This window comes from Dendrobates tinctorius, unplaced genomic scaffold, assembly GCF_039654945.1.
Source record: "Dendrobates tinctorius isolate UK_male_01 unplaced genomic scaffold, ASM3965494v1 ptg000201l, whole genome shotgun sequence".
Lineage (NCBI taxonomy): Eukaryota > Metazoa > Chordata > Amphibia > Anura > Dendrobatidae > Dendrobates > Dendrobates tinctorius.
Window position 1 is genome coordinate 482,661 of NW_027361868.1, and position 24,103 is coordinate 506,763.

At 44.7% G+C, this 24,103-nt stretch overlaps 1 protein-coding gene across 1 annotated transcript in view; it reads right to left on the bottom strand.

Moving 5' to 3' along the window:
- LYPLAL1 (lysophospholipase like 1) overlaps window positions 1-24,103 on the bottom strand; it is a 69,742-nt gene that overhangs the window by 16,819 nt on the left and 28,820 nt on the right. Inside the window, exon 3 of the mRNA XM_073553335.1 lies at window positions 5,756-5,925. Coding sequence (XP_073409436.1) covers window positions 5,756-5,925 — 170 coding nt within the window. The remainder of the gene's footprint in view (window positions 1-5,755; window positions 5,926-24,103) is intronic.

The window sequence follows — 24,103 nt, forward strand, 5'->3', positions numbered from 1 at the left end:
GGGTGTGCAGGGAATATGCAACACTTGCAGTTGAAGACGGTGTTTGAGGGGAAGGGGCAACAAAACTTGTGGGGGAAGGTAGTCCAGTTAAGGGAATTAAACTAGGAACACTTGGAGGAGAGGAAATCTGTTCAGGTACATTAGTTGTAATGGCATGTCGCCGTAGGCTTGTGTGCCTGGACCGACTTTGGCCCAATGCCCGCCTTGATTGATTTCGCCTAGAACTAGGGGCAAATATGGAATGTAGGTCCCCCGTCTGCTGGTATGGCTGCTGCTGCTGAGGTGGCGGCTGCTGCTGAGGTGGCGGCTGCTGCTGAGGTGGCTGCTGCTGCTGAGGTGGCGGCTGCTGCTGAGGTGGCTGCTGCTGCTGAGGTGGTTGCTGCTGCTGCTGAGGTGGCTGCTGCTGCTGCTGAGGTGGCTGCTGCTGAGGTGGCTGCTGCTGCTCTTCGTTGTCAGTGCTCGTCCTTGCAGGAGGACTGGTGGCGGCAGTGATGGTCCAGGTTTGCAGAGTGGTGGTGGCAGGGCTACTACATGTTGTTGTAGCGGCAGGGCTGTTCCATGTTTGCCTAGTGGTGGCTGAGCTCCACGCATGCATGGGATTGGCGGTGGTGCTCCAGACAGGAGCAGCGCTTGCCATGGTGGTGTCGGTGAAGTGACCAGCTGCACTCAGACTTGTGGTGGTGTAACGGTGGGTGTCCTGGCTTTGAATAGAGGTGTCCGTGCAGTGGTATGCAGCACAAGTCGGTAGTGAGGTGAAGCGAGTCAATGGTGGCACAGGTGGAAAGGACACCACTGACTGCTGACCGTACCGATTATGCTGCATAGCCTGCAAGAAAGCATTGTTGCAGGCCTGCAGCACATTCAGCTGTTGATCAGGACTAAGGTGTTCCGCCATGCCCTTTTCAATCTTACTAAAAAAATGGTGTGCTGGTCTGTTGAGGTCGGCCTCCAGACGGTCAAGGCGCTGTTCTACAGAATTGAAGCGGTGTTCAAAGTGGTTAAAACCACGTTCCATGAGTGCAAAACCGCTTTCAACTCTGTCGGACAGTGACTTGAGGCTGGAATTAAATGTCTCGCTCAAATGCATAAACTCGGGCAAGACATTCCTGTCCAAGGCCCTCTGCCGCTGGCGGGTAGTGCCCGCATAACCAGTGGCAGAGACCTGGGACAGGGGAACACCTGATGGCCCAGCTTCCTGGTCACCAGCTGTGTGTGTGGTTGACCTGCAAGGTGCTTCCTGGCTGTCGGATGGCTGGGACGGGTCAGAGGACGTCCGAGGAAGGACCGCTCCAGGGCCAGGTTGCAGGGTGCTGCTCCAGGTGCTGTGGAAGAAAGGAAAATCATTACTACCATGCCTTTACAAGAAGCATCAGCTGTGGATTAGAAAAACACAGATTAATAAAAATAAAAACCCAAAATGTATAATACTTACGATCTCGTGGCAAGGACCGGTCTTAGGAACTGCAACGCGTGATAGTGACGGTATCTAGTTCTGGTCCTTGACGCAGATCCACTGCGAACCTGGCCCTCAGCACGAACATCACTGTTGAAGCGGTCCTTGATCGAACGCCGTGTTCGGACTTTGTCCACTGTTGATAAAAAAAAAACAGTGCCGTCAAGGACAACAGTCACTGCGGCACAATGTAGCAATACAATACTAAAAGCAGTCACTGTAGACCCCGATGACACTGTTGGGTTTCCTGCTAGAATACACCTAGCACGAAACCCAACAGTGCCGTCAAGGACAACAGTCACTGCGGCACAATGTAGCAATACAATACTCAAAGCAGTCACTGTAGACCCCGATGACACTGTTGGGTTTCCTGCTAGAACACAACATATCAGACTCTCACCTACCATCGAAACCTTCAAAAAGAGCCTGAAGACCCACCTCTTCCGACAAGCCTATAACCTGCAGTAACCACCGATCGACCAAACCGCTGCACGACCAGCTCTACCCTCGCCTACTGTATTATCACCCATCCCTTGAAGATTGTGAGCCCTCGCGGGCAGGGTCCTCTCTCCTCCTGTACCAGTTATGACTTGTATTGTTTAAGATTATTGTACTTGTTTTTATGTATACCCCCCTCACATGTAAAGCGCCATGGAATAAATGGCGCTATAACAATAAATAATAATAATAATAATAATAAGAATACACCTAGCACGAAACCCAACAGTGCCGTCAAGGACAACAGTCACTGCGGCACAATGTAGCAATACAATACTCAAAGCAGTCACTGTAGACCCCGATGACACTGTTGGGTTTCCTGCTAGAATACACCTAGCACGAAACCCAACAGTGCCGTCAAGGACAACAGTCACTGCGGCACAATGTAGCAATACAATACTCAAAGCAGTCACTGTAGACCCCGATGACACTGTTGGGTTTCCTGCTAGAATACACCTAGCACGAAACCCAACAGTGCCGTCAAGGACAACAGTCACTGCGGCACAATGTAGCAATACAATACTCAAAGCAGTCACTGTAGACCCCGATGACACTGTTGGGTTTCCTGCTAGAATACACCTAGCACGAAACCCAACAGTGCCGTCAAGGACAACAGTCACTGCGGCACAATGTAGCAATACAATACTCAAAGCAGTCACTGTAGACCCCGATGACACTGTTGGGTTTCCTGCTAGAATACACCTAGCACGAAACCCAACAGTGCCGTCAAGGACAACAGTCACTGAGGCACAATGTAGCAATACAATACTCAAAGCAGTCACTGTAGACCCCGATGACACTGTTGGGTTTCCTGCTAGAATACGCCTAGCACGAAACCCAACAGTGCCGTCAAGGACAACAGTCACTGAGGCACAATGTAGCAATACAATACTCAAAGCAGTCACTGTAGACCCCGATGACACTGTTGGGTTTCCTGCTAGAATACGCCTAGCACGAAACCCAACAGTGCCGTCAAGGACAACAGTCACTGAGGCACAATGTAGCAATACAATACTCAAAGCAGTCACTGTAGACCCCGATGACACTGTTGGGTTTCCTGCTAGAATATGCCTAGCACGAAACCCAACAGTGCCGTCAAGGACAACAGTCACTGCGGCACAATACAGAGCAGGGAGATACTCACTAAACGCCTTTTTGGAGGATGCTGTGGCGCTGTCCCAGCCATCCATCAACGCTGCGGCCACCTCATTCCATAGCCGCCGGGTCCTTGTACATTGTCCTTGTACAGCCGGTCACGGCTGTCCCACAACGGCGAACGCTCCTGGACCAGGCTGATGAGCTGCTCATTATCCAGGTAGACGTCTTCATCCCGTTGTGGAACCTAGACAAAACACATTCATTAGAATAATCAAATTTAAATTGAATAAAAAGTTACAAAAAAAGAAACAAAAAAAAGAGTAAAAATAGAAGATAAAAAATAAAGAACATTACAAATCATTTGATACTTACATTCCGTATCACCACCGGGACTTGGCTTCGCTGCTCCTGCTCTTCGCCCTCACTAGTCCCGTCCGCAGATGATGATGACGATGTCTTAAAAAAGTTGAAAAAAACGTAAGAGATTTGGAGAAGCAGCAGATATACTTACCAGATGCACGAAAATAATCACCTCACGGTCTGCTTGCGCCAATTCCTGCCGCGATGGGGAATACTCGGATTCTGAAGACATACTGCATGTAAAAATAATAAAAATCATTAGTACATACATAATTTAAAAGGACAGGCATATAATGTAATATACTCACATTCTTCGCTGATATAATGGGTTCTTGGTTGACTGTCTGCTCTTCAATCTGTCAGTGTAGTAGTGGCAGAGTTTTGGCAGGCACCTCCTTTATATAGACTTTTTTTTTTTGACTTTAGAAGATTATAACTAGGATAACAAGTGGACACCACCCAAAAACGCAGCGCTAAAAAAACGCATACCTGCGCATGCCAGTGCGCACGTATGCGCATCCATAGGCTGTAATGGCCATTTTTAGCGCAAAACGTGCGCATACGTGCGCATGCGCTTTTTTCCAGGGCCAAAAAATGCAACATGCTGCGTCTGGAAAATACCAACGCACACCCCAAAAAAACGCAGCGCATGAAAATCGCATACGTGCGCATGCCAGCGCGCAGGTATGCGCACCCATGTTAAATATAGGGGAAAAATCGCATGCGCACGTATGCGTTTTTTTCCAGCGCTAAAAAACGCAAATGTGAAACCAGCCTAAGCTTACCATTTCAATCATGACGTCAAGCACCAATCTTTACCATTTCTTTGCTTCCTCCAGCACAGGATATCTTAAAGTGTGATTCTTATTTTAGATATTGCACTTTCAGGAAAGGAGCCCATGTAGACAGATAAGCCGAGGGCCACTTTCCTGCCGTTGCAGTTTTATTCTTTAAGAAAGCAAAGGAGCAAGTGCTTAAATCTGCGCCAGCGCCATCATAGGAGAAATGAAACATTACACAGGGCTTATAGAAAACATCGGTCAGTCGGTGTTGCGCTTACGATGTACTGTGTCCTCCAGAATAAAGGATTCTGATTGTTGCTTCTCTCCTCTCTGGGTAATAGATGTCGACCCCCCATCCTCTAGAGGTGCTCCTACTAGGGTCTTAAAAATGGGTTTTCTAAATAAGTAGACCTCTTAAAAATGTCTCTATACAGGAACTAAAAAAAAATTACATGAAAAAAAAGCAAAAACTATTTGACTATTTGAATAAGGACTTTTTTGCCGCAATTTCACTCCAGTCCTTCCTTGGTGTACTTTTTGAGTACTCCAAAATGTTGTTGCATTTTTTTTGCAACTTTTGGCTCCAAAAGTCCCAAAATCAGTTCAAGATAGGCAAAACAAATCCATTTTCAATTTTGCGCCACATTCATGAATCACACGCGCTATTTTGTTGGTACCAGAAAATGGCAATTAATACCACAAGACAAAAAAGGGAACATGACAAAACAGAACTGCAAATGCGGAAACAGGGAACATATGTACAACTCACCCTACCCCCTCAAAAAAAAAAAAAAGTGTCTGGCTATTATCGGGGCAAAATAATCTGGTATTCAACTGGATGGACCTGGAGGTAGAAGAAATGAACATCCATGCTTCTCAATAATCTTGGATTGTACAAAATAAAGCCTAATGCGGAAACAGGGAACATATGTACAACTCACCCTACCCCCTCAAAAAAAAAAAAAAGTGTCTGGCTATTATCGGGGCAAAATAATCTGGTATTCAACTGGATGGACCTGGAGGTAGAAGAAATGAACATCCATGCGTCTCAATAATCTTGGATTGTACAAAATAAAGCCTAATGTGGGTTGAGCTTATACAAATATGTCCCAAAATGTACCGCACTTCCTGAATACTGTGTATACCAGACAGATTAGGGCTTATCCCACAAATGGCGACTGGTTTGGATCATCAATCTTTTTCATTGATTGTTGACTGTGCCGCAACACCGAGCACAAGAGTGGTGCTGTATCCGCCAGCATTTTTCCGAATTCTTGTAATTTCACACAACCCCCTTTTAACACCATGTGACCCTTCACCAATTGTTTGTTGGAAACTGATGTAGAAGGCAGTGATCTTGATTTGCTCCGTGAAAGTGCAACTTTTTGTAATCGCTACGGTGAAAAAACCTTCTGAACCAAATTTTTCATATTGCAACGCAATGAACTCGGTGTCACAAAACATGATCATTGTCACAGTAACGTCTACGAAAAAAAACCCCAAACATTTCTGTGCGTTAAAACCCAAGCAAAGCAGCCATAAAGAGTAAATAGGTAAATCTTACCCAGCAATATTCTGTTTTTGGAGATACCAGATGCCATTTCTTCCTTTATCAAATCTGTTAAAACTTGGCACATCGAATTGACGGAGTCCAGATGTTCGGGGCTATCGATGGAGATTTTATGTCTGTCGAACCAAACATTGCTGATGCCTCCGTTCATAGGTGTGTAGGGTCTAGAAGGAAGGAAACACGGCAGACTTCAGAAATACTGTATACATAATACTGGAGGCTACCATATTCCCATCTAATACAGTGATGGCAAGTTACACCCCACTAACTTATGACTGCTGGTAATCCGAATCCTGGGTCCCAGAACTAGCAGTGTATTCCTGCAGAGTGCGGTCCAGGCCACCGGGTGACTGCTGCACAGCTGTGTTTGTCTGCACAGTTAGGTGGCCGGGAGCGTCGCTCCACATAGAAAACGCTAAAGGGGCTGCAACACTTGTTCAGCATTGTGGCAGCTAGTGAGAACCCAGAGTTCAGACCTGAACCGATCATAAAATAATGGTGTACCCTAAAAATATACCATTACTTAATAAAAATTCCAGCCTTAAGGCCCCGTCACACACAGCGATCTCGCTAGCGAGATCGCTGAATTTGTGACGCCGTGTTTGACGGGGATCTGCGACCGGCCCCCCTGCCGGGTATCGCTGATCGTGCTAGATCGGCCTGGGCCATTTTTAGATCGCTGGTCTCCCGCTGGATAGCACGCATCGCTGCGTGTGGCAGCGAGAGACCAGCGATCAGCGACGCTGGTTTCTAATGTAAACATCGGGTATCCAGGAGCCGCGGCTCTTAGATACCCGATGTTTACCTTGGAAACCAGCGTGTACGCCGGTTTCAAGGTAAACAGCGGGTATCCAAGAGCCGTGGCTCCTGGATACCCGTTGTTTACATTAGAAACCAGCTTGCTCGCTGGTCCTGATCGCTGGAGGGCTGTCTATGTGACAGCTCACCAGCGATCAGCCTAACGATGTCCCAGCGATCCCATCCATGTCAGACTGTTGGTGGGATCGCTGGGACATCGTTATGTGTTACGGGGCATTAAAGGTATCTTGCCACTATCAGTGTTTGTTCAGGCTTTCACACAGATGAATTTCAGCATCTCAGCTCACTTGCGCTTTTGTCTCTCTTTGGTAGATGTGCAAAGATATAAACAGAAAGATATGGGATAGATATCAGTGGAAATTTGCTTATGCAGTTTACTGTACTTGCATTAACCTAATAAATGAATGAATGAATTAAAAAATGACTTATTATTAATAACCAGCCAAGGTAGAGCAGGTTCATGGTTATTGGGCCCTTCCCAGCCTAACAATACAAGCCTGCAGAGTTGCAGTATCATATTAGATGCGCCAAATCTGGCACTTTGCCCAGCTATTCCTAACTGCCCTGGTGGGATGGCAATCGGGGTAATGGTAATTGGGGTTGATGACAGGTGTGATTTGTCAAAATCACAGCTGCCATCAAGCCCATGAGTTAGTAATGGAGAGGTGTCTATCAGACACCCCCATAACTAACCCGGTAAGATAAACACAAACACAGAACGCGCAGTGAGACCCGGTGGCTCTGATGAGCGTTGTAGTCATTACCCGGTACTTGTAAATAGTGGTAACTTTATTGATATTCACAGTCGCTGAAGAAATATTCGGGAAACGTGGACTACGATGGAACTTCATGGCAATGAATTGGTGAATGAGGGACTGTCTCTTATGTCCATTTCTGGACTACATTATATTTGGTGGATTACGGCGGACCTGCATGGAATTTTTTAAATTTTTTTTTCCAATAAATTGGTGACAGAGAGATCATGTTGGACCTTTCCAGCCTGCTAATATCAGCCCGCAGATATCTGCTTTACCTTTGCTGGTTATCAAAAATAAAGCGGGGCGGGACCCCATTGTTTTTTTTTAAATTATTAGGTTAAACCAGGTTAAAAAAACCTGCTAAACGCACACAACGTATGTGCTTATTTTTTAACTGCGGCTTTTCCGCATATAATGTGAGTCTATAGGTAAATTCCATACAGAAGACTGAGCGCAACTGCAAGAGAAAATGACATACTGTGGCTTCAAAACCCACACTGTGAGTTTACAGAGCATAAAAAAGCATTGTGGGCATGGAATTTCTATTAATCCCATCCACTGTGCTTGTACTGTACAACACAGCATTTGGATGCAGCGAAAATACGCTGCACCCAGAACAATACACTCCCTGACAGAAGTTATGTCGCTTATCCATGTTATGTAAATAAAAGCTTATAACCTGACGTTAATTTCATCCATTGTTTGTATAAATTATTCTTTTGAAAGCTGAAACCCTCCGAAATGTGGTTTAGGTTAAGAGAATAAATTCGCATCAATGCACAAATATTGATCATTTAATGGACACAGAATGGTCAGATTTTGGCAAGACAAAAGTTTTGTCGGCCACAGAAAGTAATGTGATATTCAAACAAATAATTAATTTAAAATACAAATATATGTTGCATAACATTGGTGAATGACCTTGTGGTTCTACTAGAGTCATATTTAATATTTTGTGTGACTTCCATGAGATTGAAGGACTGCATCCATGTGGTTCAACAATGATTCATACAATTTATTAATGAAGTCATCAGGAATAGCAAATAATGCAGTCTTCCATGCCTCCCAGAGTTCATCTAGATTCTTTGGTTTGGTCTTCCAAGCTTCCTCTTTCATCCTACCCCAAACATGCTCAATGATGTTCATGTCTGGTGACTGGGCTGGCCAGTCCTTGAGCACCTTGATCTTTTTTACCTGGAGGAACTTTGTTGTAGAGATGGATGTATGAGATGGAGCACCATCCTGCTGCAGAATTTGACCCCTTTTATGATTTGGAATATAAGAGGTAGCTAATACTTCTTGATATTTTAGGCAATTGATATTGCCTTCCACCTTGCTAATGTTTCGCACACTCCCATACTGAATGTAACCCCAGACCATGATCTTTCCACCACCAAATTTAACTGTTTTCTGGGTGTATTTTGGATCCTTACGGGCTCCAGTAGGTCTCCTGCAGTATTTGGCCGGCTGTGCTGTAGATTCATCAGAGAAATCCACCTTCTGCCACTTTTCCAGCATCTATCTGTTTAGCAGGCTGTGGGACTTTGCAAATGCCACACAGTTTTTTATTTGCCTTTTGTTTACTGCTGGCTTCTGGGCACTGATTCGACCATGGAGGCCATTTCGAGACAGAATCCTACAAACTGTTCTAGTTGACACAGGGACTTGAGGTGACCATGCCTGTTTGAGCTCCGCTGCAGTGGAAGAGGGTCTTGCTTTCGATTTTCCAACCAACGTTCCTCCTGAGCAGTTGTCTTGCGGGGTCTGCCTGACCTTGGCTTGTCAAACACATCTCTAGTCTCTTCGAATCTTTTTTTAATTCTTCATACTTTATGCTGAGACACACTAAAGGTGCCCGCCACCTCTGGTCTTCAGCCTCTTGATAATCCAGGCTTTGGTCGCAGGGTGGATTTTTGGCATGTTGTCAGAGCTCAAGTTGCAGCTCAAGTGAAGGTCTGGGGTGCTGGGTTTCTTTTTATACACACCCACTAATTAACCAATCATTTACTGTGCACAGGTGAGGATGTAAACTAGGATTGGTTGCATTATATGACCAGGCGACAAAACTTTTGTTTTGCCAAAATCTGACCATTCTGTGTCCATTAAATAATCAATTCTTCTGCATTGATGCCAATTTATTTTCTTAACCTAAACCACATTTTGGAGGGTTTCAGCCTTCCAAAGAATAATTTATACAACCGATGGATGAATTTAAGGTCAGGTTATAAGCTTTTATTTAAATAATATGGAAAAGCGACATAACTTCTGTCAGGGAGTGTAGTGTTACTGATCCTGGGAACGTACCAAATGGATCAATAGCACTTCAGTCCTTACCAGGTCCTGCGGCTGCATTAAGTTCGCATTGAGCGGAGCAGCTATACTGCGGCTCTGGAGCTTTCTTTTAAGGGTCTGATTCTATCTCATTTTGGCCGCACATTCGGCAAATGCTTCGAGAAAACTTATGTTATTATTGTACCTATTATTCACTGTTTGTCTATGACAAAACCACGCATGTAATAGAAGAATGTAAAAAAAAAAACCAAAGGGAATACAATATCCCCGGGCGAGTCGTTTTCTGACAATCAGAGAAAGGATTACTGTCTTGTATACACACTTACCTTTGATATGATCCGAACCGTGAAGAGTTGAAAAAAAAAATCTCTTAAGTCTGAACAGTTGTTTAAATGTTTATTTGAGCAATTGTATCTTCACAGAAGATGGAGAGTTTGGCAATTTTTTTCTATTTTTCTTGGGTTGCAAATAAACGTTTTCTTAAATCTATAACCGTCATGTTTAACCGCAAGGCCGGCCGTCTGAAACGATCTAATCTCAGAAACCATTTCATCAGATTACAGTTTTGCTTTAGCACAGACGGGCTTTGATCAAATGGAGATTTGAGATACTGGGAAAATTAAGAAGGGTGCGGCTAGGAAAAGCTGAATGAAGTGGCGGATGTGCCCCGTCCGGCAATTCAAAGTCTATGGCGCTGCTCCATTCAAATTTACCTGGGGGGTGGGTGTAGATACAAAAAATTAGGAGTGGTGCCAGTCCGAGCCACAACCGATCACTGATTCCAGTAGATACAGTGGGGAAAAAAAAGTAGGCCACGAATTGTCCAAGTTCTCCCACTTAAAAAGATGAGAGAGGCCTGTAAGTGACATCATAGGTAGACCACAACTATAAGAGTCAAAATGAGAAAACAAATCCAGAAAATCACCTTGTCTGATTTGACAAGATTTATTTTGCAAATTATGGTGGAAAATAAGTATTTGGTCATTAACAAAAGTTCCTTTCAAAATTTTGTTATATATCCTTTATTGGCAATGACAGAGGTCAAACAAATTCTGTAAGTCTTCACAAGGTTGCTACACACTGTTGTTGGTATGTTGGCCCATTCCTCCATGCAGATCTCCTCTAGAGCAGTGATGTTTTGGGCTTGTCGCTGGGCAACGCGGACTTTCAAATCCTTACAAAGCTTTTCTATGGGGTTGAGATCTGGAGACTGGCTAGGCCACTCCAGTACCTTCTTATGCTTCTTACGAAGCCACTCCTCCATTGCCCTGGCGGTGTGCTTGGGAACATTATCATGCTGAAAGACCCATCCACGTTTCATCTTCAATGCTCTTGCTGATGGAAGGAGGTTTGCAGTCAAAATCTCACAATACATGGCCCCTTTCATGTACACGGATCAGTTGTCCTGGTCGCTTTACAGAGAAACAGCCCCAAAGCATGATGTTGCTACCCCCATGCTTCACAGTAGGCATGGTGTTCTTTGGATACAACTCAGCATTCTGTCTCCTCTAAACACGACCAGTTTTGTTTCTACCAAACAGTTCTACTACTTTGGTTTCATCAGACCATAGGACATTCTCAGAATACTCTTCTGGATAATCCAAATGCTCTCTAGCAAACTTCAGATGTGCCTGGACATGTACTGGCTTAAGCAGGGGGACATGTCTAGCACTGCAGGATCTGAGTCCCTGGCAGCGTAGTGTGTTACTGATGGTAGCCTTTGTTATGGTGGTCCCAGCTCTATGCAGGTCATTCACTAGATCCCCCGTGTGGTTCTGGCATTTTTGCTCACCGTTCTTGTGATCATTTTGACCTCACGGGGTGAGATCTTGCGCGGAGCCCCAGATCGAGGGAGATTATCAGTGGTCTTGTAAGGCTTCCATTTTCTTATTATTGCTCCTACAGTTGATTTCATGACACCAAGCTGCTTGCCTATTGCAGACTCAGTCTTCCCAGCCTGGTGCAGGGCTACAATTTTGTTTCTGGTGTCCTTCGACAGCTCTTTGGTCTTCACCATAGAGGAGTTTGGAGTCAGACTGTTTGAGGTTGTGGACAGGTGTCTTTTATATTGATAACAAGTTCAAACAGGCGCCATTACTACAGGTAATGAGTGGAGGACAGAGGAGCCTCTTAAAGAAGTTACAGGTCTATGAGAGCCAGAAATCTTGCATGTTTTTAGGTGACCAAATACTTATTTTCCAACATAATTTGCAAAATAAATCTTACCAAATGAGACAAGGTGATTTTCTGGATTTGTTTTCTCATTTTGACTCTCATAGTTGTGGTCTACCTATGATGTCAATTACAGGCCTCTCTCATCTTTTTAAGTGGGAGAACTTGCACAATTGGTGGCTGATTAAATACTTTTTTCCCCACTGTAGGTGATCATTTTGTAACATAGTAATATAGTTATTAAGGTTGAAGGAAGACTTTAAGTCCATCTAGTTCAACCCATATCCTATCCTAATCTGCCCTAACATGTTGATCCAGAGGAAGGCAAAAAAAAACCCATGGGGAAAAAAATTCCTTCCCGACTCCACATACAGCAATCAGACTAGCTCCCTGGATCAACGCAATATTAAGGAAACTAGTGTATATACCCTGTAATACTTTTCAAGAAAGGCATCCAGACCCTTCTTAAATTTTAGTAGGGAATCACTCATTACAACATCATATGGCAGAGAGTTCCATAGTCTCACTGCTCTTACAGTAAAGAATCCGCGTCAGTGATTATGCTTAAACCTTCTTTCCTCCAGACGTAGAGGATGCCCCCTTGTCCCCGTCACAGGTCTAAGAGTAAAAAGATCATTAGAAAGGTCTTTGTACCGTCCCCGCATATATTTATACATTGTAATAAGATCACCCCTAAGCCTTCGATTTTCCAAACTAAATAACCCCAAGTGTAATAACCTGTCTTGGAGATCCCCCAGTTCCCTAATAACCCTGGTCACTCATCTCTGCACCCGCTCCAGTTCAGCTATGTCTTTCTTATACCCGGAGACCAGAACTGTACACAGTATTCTAAGTGTGGTCGCACTAGTGACTTACCGTATTTTTCAGACTATAAGACGCACCGGACCATAAGACGCACCGGACCATAAGACGCACCCCAATTTTCAGTAGGAAAATAGGGAAAAAAAAAATAATTTGTCAAATGGGGGTCCGTCTTACAGTCCGAATTCAGCTTACCTGGGAAGGGATCCGGCACAGGTGGAGAAGTAGTCACAGGGGTCATTTAGTGGTCCAGGCTCGTGCGGTGGCGGCTCTGTGCTGGGGCAGGTTGGTTGTGCTGGGGCAGCTGCGCTGGGGTAGGGGCAGCTGTGCTGGGGCAGCAGTGCTGAGGCAGGGGCAGCTGTGCTGGGGCAGGTGGGCTCTGTGGTGGTGGCAGCTGTGCTGAGGCAGGGGCAGCTGTGCTGGGGCAGGGGCAGCAGTGCTGGGGCAGGGGCAGCTGCGCTGGGGCAGGGGCAGCAGGGCTGGGGCAGCTGTGCTGGGGCAGCAGTGCTGAAGCAGGGGCAGCTGTGCTGGGGCAGGTGGGCTCTGCGGTGGTGGCAGCGGGCTGTGCTCCGGTGCAGGGGCGGCGGCTCCGCCGGCATTTCTTCGCAGCCCGGAGGCCCCCGCAGTTCCCTTGCTGGCCGCCGCCATGTTGCGGTGGCCTCCGGGAGCATGGACGCCGGAAAGATGGCCACCGGTCCGGGGACGGCGCATGCGCGGGATCAGATCTCGTCCCGAGATCTCGGGGGACGAGATTCAAATCTCGGCAACGAGATCTCGTCCCCCGAGATCTCTGGACGAGATCTGAAGCTGCGCATGCATGCGCCGTCCCCGGACCGGCGGCCATCTTCCCGGCGTCCATGCTCCCGGAGGCCACTGCAACATGGCAGCGGCCAGCAAGGGAACTGCGGGGGCCTCCGGGTTGCGAAGAAATGCCGGCGGAGCCGCCGCCCCTGCACCCGAGCACAGCCCGCTGCCACCACCGCACCGCAGAGCACCGCCCGCTGCCACCAGCCACCAGGTTAGTACCGTGTATTGCGACCATAAGACGCACCCCCCACTTTCCCCCAAAATTTTGGGGGAAAAAAGTGCGTCTTATGGTCAGAAAAATACGGTATATAGAGGTAAAATTATGTTCTCCTCATGAGCATCTATGCCTCTTTTAATGCATCCCATTATTTTATTTGCCTTTGCAGCAGCTGCCTGACACTGGCCACTAAATGTGAGTTTGTCGTCCACCCATACACCCAGGTCTTTTTCAGTGACAGTTTTGCCCAGTGTTTTACAATTAAGTACATAATTAAACATCTTGTTCATTCTACCCAAGTGCATGACCTTACATTTATCCCCATTAAAGCTCATTTGCCATTTATCAGCCCAAGCTTCTAGTTTACATAAATCCTCCTGTAATATAAAATTGTCCTCCTCTGTATTGATTACCCTGCAGAGTTTAGTATCATCTGCAAATATTGAAATTCCACTCTCTATGCCCCCTACAAGGTCATTAATATGTTAAAAAGAAGCGGGCCCAAAACTGACCCCTGTGGTACCCCACTGCTAACCATGACCCAGTCCGAGTGTGCTCCATTAATAACCACCCTTTGTTTCCTATCCCTGAGCCAGCTCTTAACCCACCTACACATATTTTCCCCCTATCCCCATTGTTCTCATTTTATGTATCAACCTTTTGTGTGGCACCGTATCAAAAGCTTTTGAAAAGTCCATGTACACCACGTCCACTGCATTCCCTTGGTCCAGTCCTGAACTTACCTCTTCATAAAAGCTTATCAGATTAGTCTGACAGAAACGATCCCTCGTAAACCCAAGTTGATATTGGGTCATGAGGTTATTCTTCTTCAGATACTCCAGTATAGCATCTTTTAGAAAACCCTCCAGGATTTTACCCACAGTTGAGGTTAAACTTACTGGCTGTCATGATCTGCTGAGCTTATGTGATCAGGTAGTTCAGAGGTTAATCTGGACAGCCTCACTCTGAGATTCTGGGAGGCTTTTTATAGCCTCATTGTGGGCTCACTCCTTGTCGCTTATACTCAGACCCTTGGCCGAGTGTGTGACCCTGGTGTGCTTTGTGACTGTGATACTTTATGCTAGCTTGATTTTGATCTGGTTCTGTCCCTGTTACGAGTTCTGCCTGTTCCTTTTGTAATGCTCTGCTATTCCCATGTATGACTCTTTTGCCTTGGACCTGACTACTCTCTGACTGCCTCCCTTGTACTGCGCTGCTATCTCTGTGTATGATTAATTTCTTACGTTTTGACTATTCTCTGCTTGTCCCTCGGTTCCCCAATGTATTTCAGGGTAGTTGAAGTTCCCCATAATAATGACTTCTCCTTGAATCGCTGCTTCATCTATTTGCTTTATGAGGATATTCTCTGTTCCTTCCATTATTTTTGGAGACTTATTACAAACCCCTATCAGTAATTTATTATTTTTCCCCCCTCCCCTTATCTCCACCCACAGGGACTCTACATTTTCATTAGATTCATATATATTATCACGCAGGATGGGTTTTAAGGATGATTTCACATATAAACACACGCCTCCCCCTCGCTTATTTGTACGGTCATTTCTGAACAGACTATAGCCCTGTAAATTATCCGCCCGGTCACGGCTCTCGTCCAGCCATGTCTCAGATATCCCCACCATGTCATAATTATGTTCCAACAACATTAACTCCAATTCCTCCATTTTGTTGGCGAGGTTTCTGGCATTAGTATACCTGCACCTTATGTATCTCTCTGTACCTCTATTCTTTCTTAAATTATTAACTGTTCTAACCCCACCCCCAATTTCATTATTTGTGCCCAGGTCTCTATCTGCACTGTCTTCCCCTCCTATAAAAGGAATACCCTCCCCCGTCTCTAGTTTAAACACTCCTTCAACCTTCTAGCCATTTTCTCCCCAGCACAGCTGCACCCTCCCCATTGAGGTGCAGCCCGTCCCTAGCGTAGAACCTGTAGCCAACTGAGAAGTCGGCCCAGTTCTGCAGGAACCCAAACCCCTCCTTCCTACACCAATTCCTGAGCCACTTATTAACCTCCCTAATCTCCCGTTGCCTCTCTGGCGTGGCATGTGGTACAGGAAGTATTTCCGAAAATACCACCTTGGAGGTTCTTGCTTTAAGCTTGCAGCCTAATTCCCTGAAATCATCTTTATGGACCTTCCACCTACCTCTAACTTTGTCATTTGTGCCAATGTGCACCATGACCGCTGGATCCTCACCAGCCCCTCCCAGTAATCTGTCAACCCGATCAGCGATGTGTCGGACTCGAGCGCCAGGTAGGCAGCACACCGTTCGACGATCCCTGTCTTTGTGACAGATTGCCCTATCTGTTCCCCTAATAACTGAGTCTCCCACTACCAGCACCTGTCTGGCCTGCCCTGCTCTCCTATTTCCCCCCTTACTGGAGCAGACACTCCTCCGGCTTTCAGAGGACATGCCTTGCTGCAGCAGTGCTACTCCTGCACTGACACTCCCCTCATCTGCCAACTTAGCAAACTTATTGGGGTGTGTCAGATCAGGACTAGCCTCCCTGGCGCTCTTCCCTCCACCCCGCCTTCTAACTGTCACCCAGCTGGCTACTTCACTGTCCTGCAGCTCCAACCTAGCATCCCCCCCCTCATCTATCCCATTGAGCAGAAGACTCCTTTCCATATTGTCTATGGATCTCAGTGTTGCCAGCTGCACATTTAGATCCAGTATCTGGGCTTCCAAATGCACAACGTGCTCACATCTCGCACAGCAGTATGCACCCTCGACCGGCTGGTCAAGGATTTCATACATGCGGCAAGACGTACACTGGATGGCATTGGCAATAGTGGAGCACATCATAATAAGGATTGCACCAGACAGAAAAGATAAGTAAAAAAAAATAAATAAATAATAAATAGTATTAATAAAAGATAACAGTAATTCAGTAATACCTCCCTTGGAAACTCCCTGAATACAAAGTCACTGAATCACAAGTCACACACTTACCACAGTTCACACTTACGCTCAGGTCACACTCAGCTCACTCACACTCGCTCAGGCAGAAGATTTAAAGAGTTTTTTTTTCCCTTCAACAGCAAACCACCCTGCTGCTCAATGCACTTCCAAAAGGAGGCTAGAACACCTCTTTAAAATCGGGTTCAATTGGCTGTATGGGTCACCCAACATCCTCCCCCCCAACAAAGAAGCATTCTCTCCATGGCCTATGTTTAGTATCACATCTTCTATGGAAAAACGTGCAGCGGCGATAACTTTTGCCTCCTATCACACATCTGGCTCCTGACCCCAGTGTATAACATCTGGCCCTATTGCCACAGGGGTATGACATCCGGGCTCTCCTCCCAGTGTATAACATGCAGTGCCCCCTCCCCTGGGTAAAAACATTCAGCCCCACACCTCTGATGTATAACATCCAGTCCCCCCCAGTGTATAATATTCAGCCCCATTGCCCCCCCGGTAAATAACATCCAGTCACCCTCCCCGTGTATAACATTTGTCTCCTGTGTATATCGTCTGGCTCCTTGCCCTTGGTATATAACATTCGTCTCCTTGCCCTTGGTGTATAACATACAGCCCCTTTCCCCTGGGGTAAGACAACTGACACCTCGCCCCCGGTGTATAACCTCCAACCCACCGCCATGTCATCTGCCTTTACTACCATGTGGCAGAACGGCTGGTAGTAAAGAGCTCCCCTATACCAGCGCGGTCCAGTAATAGGAGACACCGGTGTAACAAGTCCGTTCATGACATTTCTTCCCCCTTAGTAGTAGAGCAATAGGCGTTTTTTCCTGCGCTGCTGGTGATATCCCATAAATGGATTAGAGAGTTCAATAGGATGAAAAAGATTTTATCTCTGGGTGTAAATCTAGGGGTTTCGACGTTATCCAACCTCTTCTTCAGGACACAACCACAACGAAGATACAATGACATTTCTTCCTCCTGGATCTTCTCCGATCACCTGTGAGTGATATTACTGAGAAGTGGAAGGAACCGCAGCAACTTAGCGACGACATGGAGACCCCGTAACGTTACAGCGTGGGGGGCCGAGTGCTGAAGAGGAGGGGGCAAAAAAGTCACCACCATGACCCCATAACTGCAGAGTCAAGACCTCCTCTAGTGTTTAAAACAAGTGTTGGACTGTCAGATGATGCTTAAAAAAATGCCAGTAGTTGTGCTGTCTATTGCAGGGTGTCTACTCTTTTGCTTCCATGTTGCCATAATGTATAGAGTTTGCTTTGTGTTATGAGAAATTATTGAAATTGGTGGAAATGTAAGTATCCAAGAATATTATATGGGAAAATCTCATGAATTGAGGCGATTTGCATTTTCAGCCACGGCTTCATACGCTGGCTTTGTTTTATTATGGTACCAAACTGTAGCAGGCAGCGCGTGTCAGCATCTGCTTCCCATCAGTACTTATCATGTGGAAAACCTCACACGGCAGATAAAGGACGGCTATTGTTCACTCAGGGAAAGAAAGGGTTAACACTACCCCCACCTTACTGATGGAGGGGGGCTGGATTATATATATTATATCAAGTACATGTGGTATTTGTATGAATTTGACAGATTTGTGTATTCTGGAAATAACTAGTGACACTCAATGTCAAGCAGCAGCTGCAAAAGGAGGTATAAAAAGAGATACAAACCCGTGATCCAGGGTAATATTGTCCCAAAGTAAGAGCACATCTTAAATATGGCAGACAGATGGTTAAATATAAAAACAAAGCTATATGGGAACTATAGAGATTGTTCAAAGGCCAGCGATACAGAGAAAGAAATGGAGCAATGCGTCCAAACGTGTAATATATAAAAAGGTATAAGATTATTACATGATTACAGAAAGAATATTAGTACATGTTAACAATGTAATATACAGTTGTGCGCAAAAGTTTACAGACACCGGCAGAAATGTTGCTTTCTTGGCCTTTTTTCATAGACTATGAATGATAACACCTAAACTTTTTCTCCCCTCATGGATAGTGGTTGGGTGAAGCCATTTATTGTCAAACTACTGTGTTTTCTCTGTTTAAATCATAATGACAACTGAAAACATCTAAATGACCCTGATGAAAAGTTCACATACCCTGGTGATTTTGGCCTGATAAGACGCACAGAAGTTGACACAAATGGGTTTGACTGGCTACTAAAGGTAACATCCTTACCTCACCTGTGACCTGTTTGCTTGTAATCAGTGAGTGTGCATGAAAGCTGAGTGAGTTTCTGGGATCCAGACAGACCCTTGCATCTTTCATCCAGCCACTGACGTTTCTGGATTGTGAGTCATGATGAAAGGAAAAGAATTGTCAACGGATCTACAGGAAAAGGTAGTTGAACTGTATAAAACAGGAAAGTGATACAAAAAGATATACAAGGAATGGATAATGCCAGTCAGCAGCGTTCAAACTGTGGTTAACAAATGGAAAATCAGGGGCTCTGTAAAAACAAAACCACGGTCAGGTAGACCAACAAAAATGTCATCCACAACTGCCCGGGAAATTGCTCGGGATGCAAAGAAAAATCCACAAATAACATCAGCTGAAATACTGGACTCTCTGAAAACTAGCGGTGTGGCTGTTTCAAGATGCACAATAAGGAGGCACTTGAAGAAAAATGGGCTGCATGGTCGAGTGGTCAGAAGAAAGTCATTACTGCACAAATGCCACAAAGTATCTCGCCTACAATATGCAAAATAGCACAGAAACAAGCTTCAAAACTTATGGAACAATGTAATTTGGAGTGATGAGACCAAAGTTGAACTTTTTGTCACAACCATAAACTTTACATTTAGAGAGAGGTCAACAAGGCCTATGATGAAAGGAACACCATTCCTACTGTAAAGAACGGAGGTGGATCACTGATGTTTTTGGGGATGTGTGAGCTATAAAGGCACAGGAAACTTGGTCAAAGTTGAAAGAAAGAAGAATGCAACACGTTATCAGCAAATACTGGAGGGAAATTTGCAATCCTCAGCCCAGAAGCTGCGCATAGGACGTACTTGGACGTTCCAACATGACAATGATCCAAAACACAAGGGCAAGTTGACCTGTCATTGGCTACAGCAAAACAAAGTGAAGGTTCTGGAGTGGCCATCTCAGTCTCCTGACCTCAATATCATTGAGCCACTCTGGGGAGATTTCAAGCGCGCAGTTCAAGCTAGAGAGCCCCGGAATTTACAGGAACGGGAGGCTTTTTGCCAAGAAGAGTGGGCAGCTTTACCATCTGAGAAAATAAAGAACCTTATCCACAACTACCACAAAAGACTTCAAGCTGTCATTGATGTTAGAGGGGGCAATACAAGGTATTAAGAAATGGAGTATGTGAACTTTTGATCAGGGTCATTTGGATGTTTTGGGTTGTCATTAGGATTTTAAAAGAGAAAACACGGTAGCTTGACAATAAATGGCTTCACCCAACCACTAACCATGAGTGGAGAAAAAGTTTTTGTGTTAGGCTTCTTTTAGTTACTGGGTTTTTTGCGTCCCGTTATTGCGGGCTGTATCACCGCAATTTTTACGGTCTGCCGCAATAACGGACCGCAAAAAACTTGCAGAGACTTTTTTTGGGTTTCCAATACCATGGAAAAAGTATTGGAAAAAAAACGGCGTTCCGCAAAACCGGAAGTCACGGTGCACCGCAGAAACAAACTTCCAAAAACAGTTCATATCAAACACAGAAGCGTCAGAGACCCTATTTCTACTCCTTCTAGTAAATATGGATCCAAAAAGAGTGAACCTGCACCAGAGTTTCCTAATAGGTATCTAACAATGAATTCTTATCAGACAACCACTCCAAATACAATATCCATACCTTGCAAAAACCATTCATGCACAAGTTTGAGTTAAGATTTGCAGTAGCCACTAGATGGTATTGCTGATTTACAGAATGAAGCCTGTGTTTCCAGCTCTGGAGCCGTGTATACTGCCTTATTACAGTAGTTTGATCGCTCTATGAGAACAAGTGATTTATTTTCGCTGCTGCACAAGAAAATCTCATTAACCTCAACATTTAGAATTTAAAAACAATTGGAAAAAAAAAAGTATATAAAAGTGAAGTAATAGCCAGGGAGCACCAATAAAGCTATATACAGCCGGTGACAATCATTCTGCAAACCTAGAAAAACAGGATGACCGGTACGAGCGCTGTCCAATTTGCGACACTCATCAAAAAGCAGCAAAAGAATGAAAAAGAGATTTTGTGTATGGGCCAGGGGCTGTAATGCCAAAAATTCCTCTACAGAACCGCAAATGTAAACTAAAAAGGAGGGATGAAGGGGCCACGACAAGCACAGTCTAGGGGGCTCCTGGAAAAGTCGGAGGTGGTCAGTATTAATCCAGGTCATGACTAAGTGCTGGATGAAGAGCAGAGTCACAACTAGATTTTATACATACAGATGTAGCAGAGCCGAATATCCAATTTACAGGTATATTCATAGGATAGGGGTACACGCTGGGTCTTGAGTGAGGCGCTTCCAGTACGTAGCCCAGTGTCTAGTTCCTGGATTAGAAAGCAGTATTAGCTGCAGTAATCTGTGGGTCAGTGTCCAACTTACCTGTAGCACCCCCCAACAAAAGACATAAAGCATTACATAGCTCCTATAGAGGGGTCCTCATTCTTTATAACCCTCATTTATTAACTCGGAATTCCCTAATATGACATTTACAAAAGGTTTTCTAAACTACACATTATATTTAAGTCCTCCATGGTCATTTAGATAATTAAAGGTGTTGTCACGGGCATACCGCAACAGAGAGGGGCCAGAAGGTAACGGTTCAGTTCATCTCCTGAGATCTCCATCCTGAATTGTCTCAGCTGTTCTGTGTTGGCCACTCCCCTCTGTATATATGCTTGTCACTGGCACTTGGGATTTGCCAGTGATAGTTCTACTCCCTGGTTAGGGACACTCCCCTTTGGTATATATGCTTGTCACTGGAAGTTTGGATTTGCCAGTGATAGTTCTACTCCCTGGTTAGGGGCACTCATCTCTGGTATATATGCTTGTCACTAGCAGTTTGGATTTGCCAGTGATAGTTCTACTCCCTGGTTAGGGACACTCCCCTTTGGTATATATGCTTGCCACTGGAAGTTTGGATTTGCCAGTGATAGTTCTACTCCCTGGTTAGGGACACTCCCCTTTGGTATATATGCTTGCCACTGGCAGTTTGGATTTGCCAGTGATAGTTCTACTCCCTGGTTAGGGGCACTCATCTCTGGTATATATGCTTGTCACTAGCAGTTTGGATTTGCCAGTGATAGTTTTACTTCCTGGTTAGGGGTTGGAGGAGTAGTTCAGTGTTTGGAGTTGGCGGTTTGGAGAGTTGTTTTGGATACTGTTGAGTGGAGTTGGTTTCCATATTTATCCTCATCCTCTCCTATTCCTACCTCTCCCTCCCCTGTGTTACATTCTGTTGTTTTGTGAGTACATTTGTATGATTGTAGTTTTCTTTCATCCCTGTTTGTTTCCCTTGCCTGTCTGGTTAGTGTAAACTTATACACTTCAGCCTCACACCGCCCTGAGTGGAGGAGGGATCAGATAAGATTTAAGCTAGGAGTCCATAAAGAGAAGAAAGTTGATCCATCTCTTCAAATAAAATGCAAAACTTTTATTACAATCAAATTTTTCATCAGTAAAGACATAACCAGGCAATGAATATGAAGTATCACTTTGAAACATGTCAACCAGGACATTAATTTTCTCTTGGAACTTTCTCCTCAGATGATATATTTATTTTAGAATGTAGCAAAAAATGAAGTATCCAGATGAAGTTTACTGGCCCATGTGCAATGTTTCGGTCCCAATTGTGGACCTTTCTTTTGCTTGAGAAAAGTTCACACCTTGGACCGAAACGTCGCACATGGGCCAGTAAACTTCATCTGGATACTTCATTTTTGATGTGCTGCCTTCATCAGTTTTTGCTATATTTAAGGTTTGGTACATACCTGGAAGGCTTTTGCGCCCTTCTTTTTCTTGTGCTGCTTTTTGTCCTTTTTTCTTATTTCAGAATATAGATTTTTCCTTGAGTCAGGTTTTTAGTGATCAAATAAAATGCAAAAACTTTATTCCAACATTTTTTTTCAATTGCTGGATCAACTTTCTTCTCTTTATGGACTGGATTTCCTTGAATTTGGGATCCTGTGCACTCGTGGATAGGTGAACTGATCACATAACTTTTTTTTTTACTTTTAAGATAGGAGTATAGCAAGGTACGTGACCCCGGCATCTCCACCTTCTGGGGTAATCCAGGTGACAGCCCCCTAGTTCGAGGGATCAGGTAGGTGTCCACAGTCCCTTGTCAGTACACGACAGCCGTTATCAAAATTATATATACAGTCATATGTTAAAGTTTGGGCACCCCTATTAGTGTTAACCTTTTTTCTTTATAACAATTTTGTTTTTTGCAACAGCTATTTCAGTTTCATATATCTAATAACTGATGGACTCAGTTATATTTCTGGATTCAGATGAGGTTTACTGTACTAACAGAAAATATGCAATCTGCATTTAAACAAAATTTGACCGGTGCAAAAGTATGGGCACCCTTATCATTTTCTTGGTTTGAACACTCCTAACTACTTTTTACTGACTTCCTGAAGCACTAAATTGGTTTTGTAATCTCATTGAGCTTTGAACTTCATAGCCAGGTGTATCAAATCATGAGAAAAGGTATTTAAGGTGGCCACTTGCAAGTAGTTTTCCTATTTGATTCTCCTATGAAGAGTGGCATCATGGGCTCCTCAAAACAACTCTCAAATGATCTGAAAACAAAGATTATTCATCATAGCTTTTCAGGGGAAGGATACAAAAAGTTGTCTCAGAGATTTAACCTGTCAGTTTCCACTGTGAGGAACATAGTAAGGAAATGGAAGAACACAGGTACAATTCTTGTTAGCCCAGAAGTGGCAGGCCAAGAAAAATATCAGAAAGGCAGAGAAGAAGAATGGTGAGAACAGTCAAGGACAATCCACAGACCACCTCCAAAGACCTGCAGCATCATCTTGCTGCAGATGGTGTCACTGTGCATCGGTCAACAATACAGTGCACTTTGCACAAGGAGAAGCTGTATGGGAGAGTGATGCGATAGAAGCCGTTTCTGCAAGCACGCCACAAACAGAGTCGCCTGAGGTATGCAAAAGCACATTTGGACAAGCCAGTTACATTTTGGAAGAAGGTCCTGTGGACTGATGAAACAAAGATTGAGTTGTTTGGTCAAACAAAAAGGCGTTATGCATGGAGGCTAAAAAACACAGCATTCCAAGAACAACACTTGCTACCCACAGTAAAATTTAGTCGAGGTTCCATCATGCTTTGGGGCTGTGTGGCCAATGCCAGCATCGGGAATCTTGTTAAAGTTGAGGGTCGCATGGATTCAACTCAGTATCAGCAGATTCTTGACAATAATGTGCAAGAATCAGTGACGAAGTTGAAGTTACGCAGGGGATGGATATTTCAGCAAGACAATGATCCAAAAC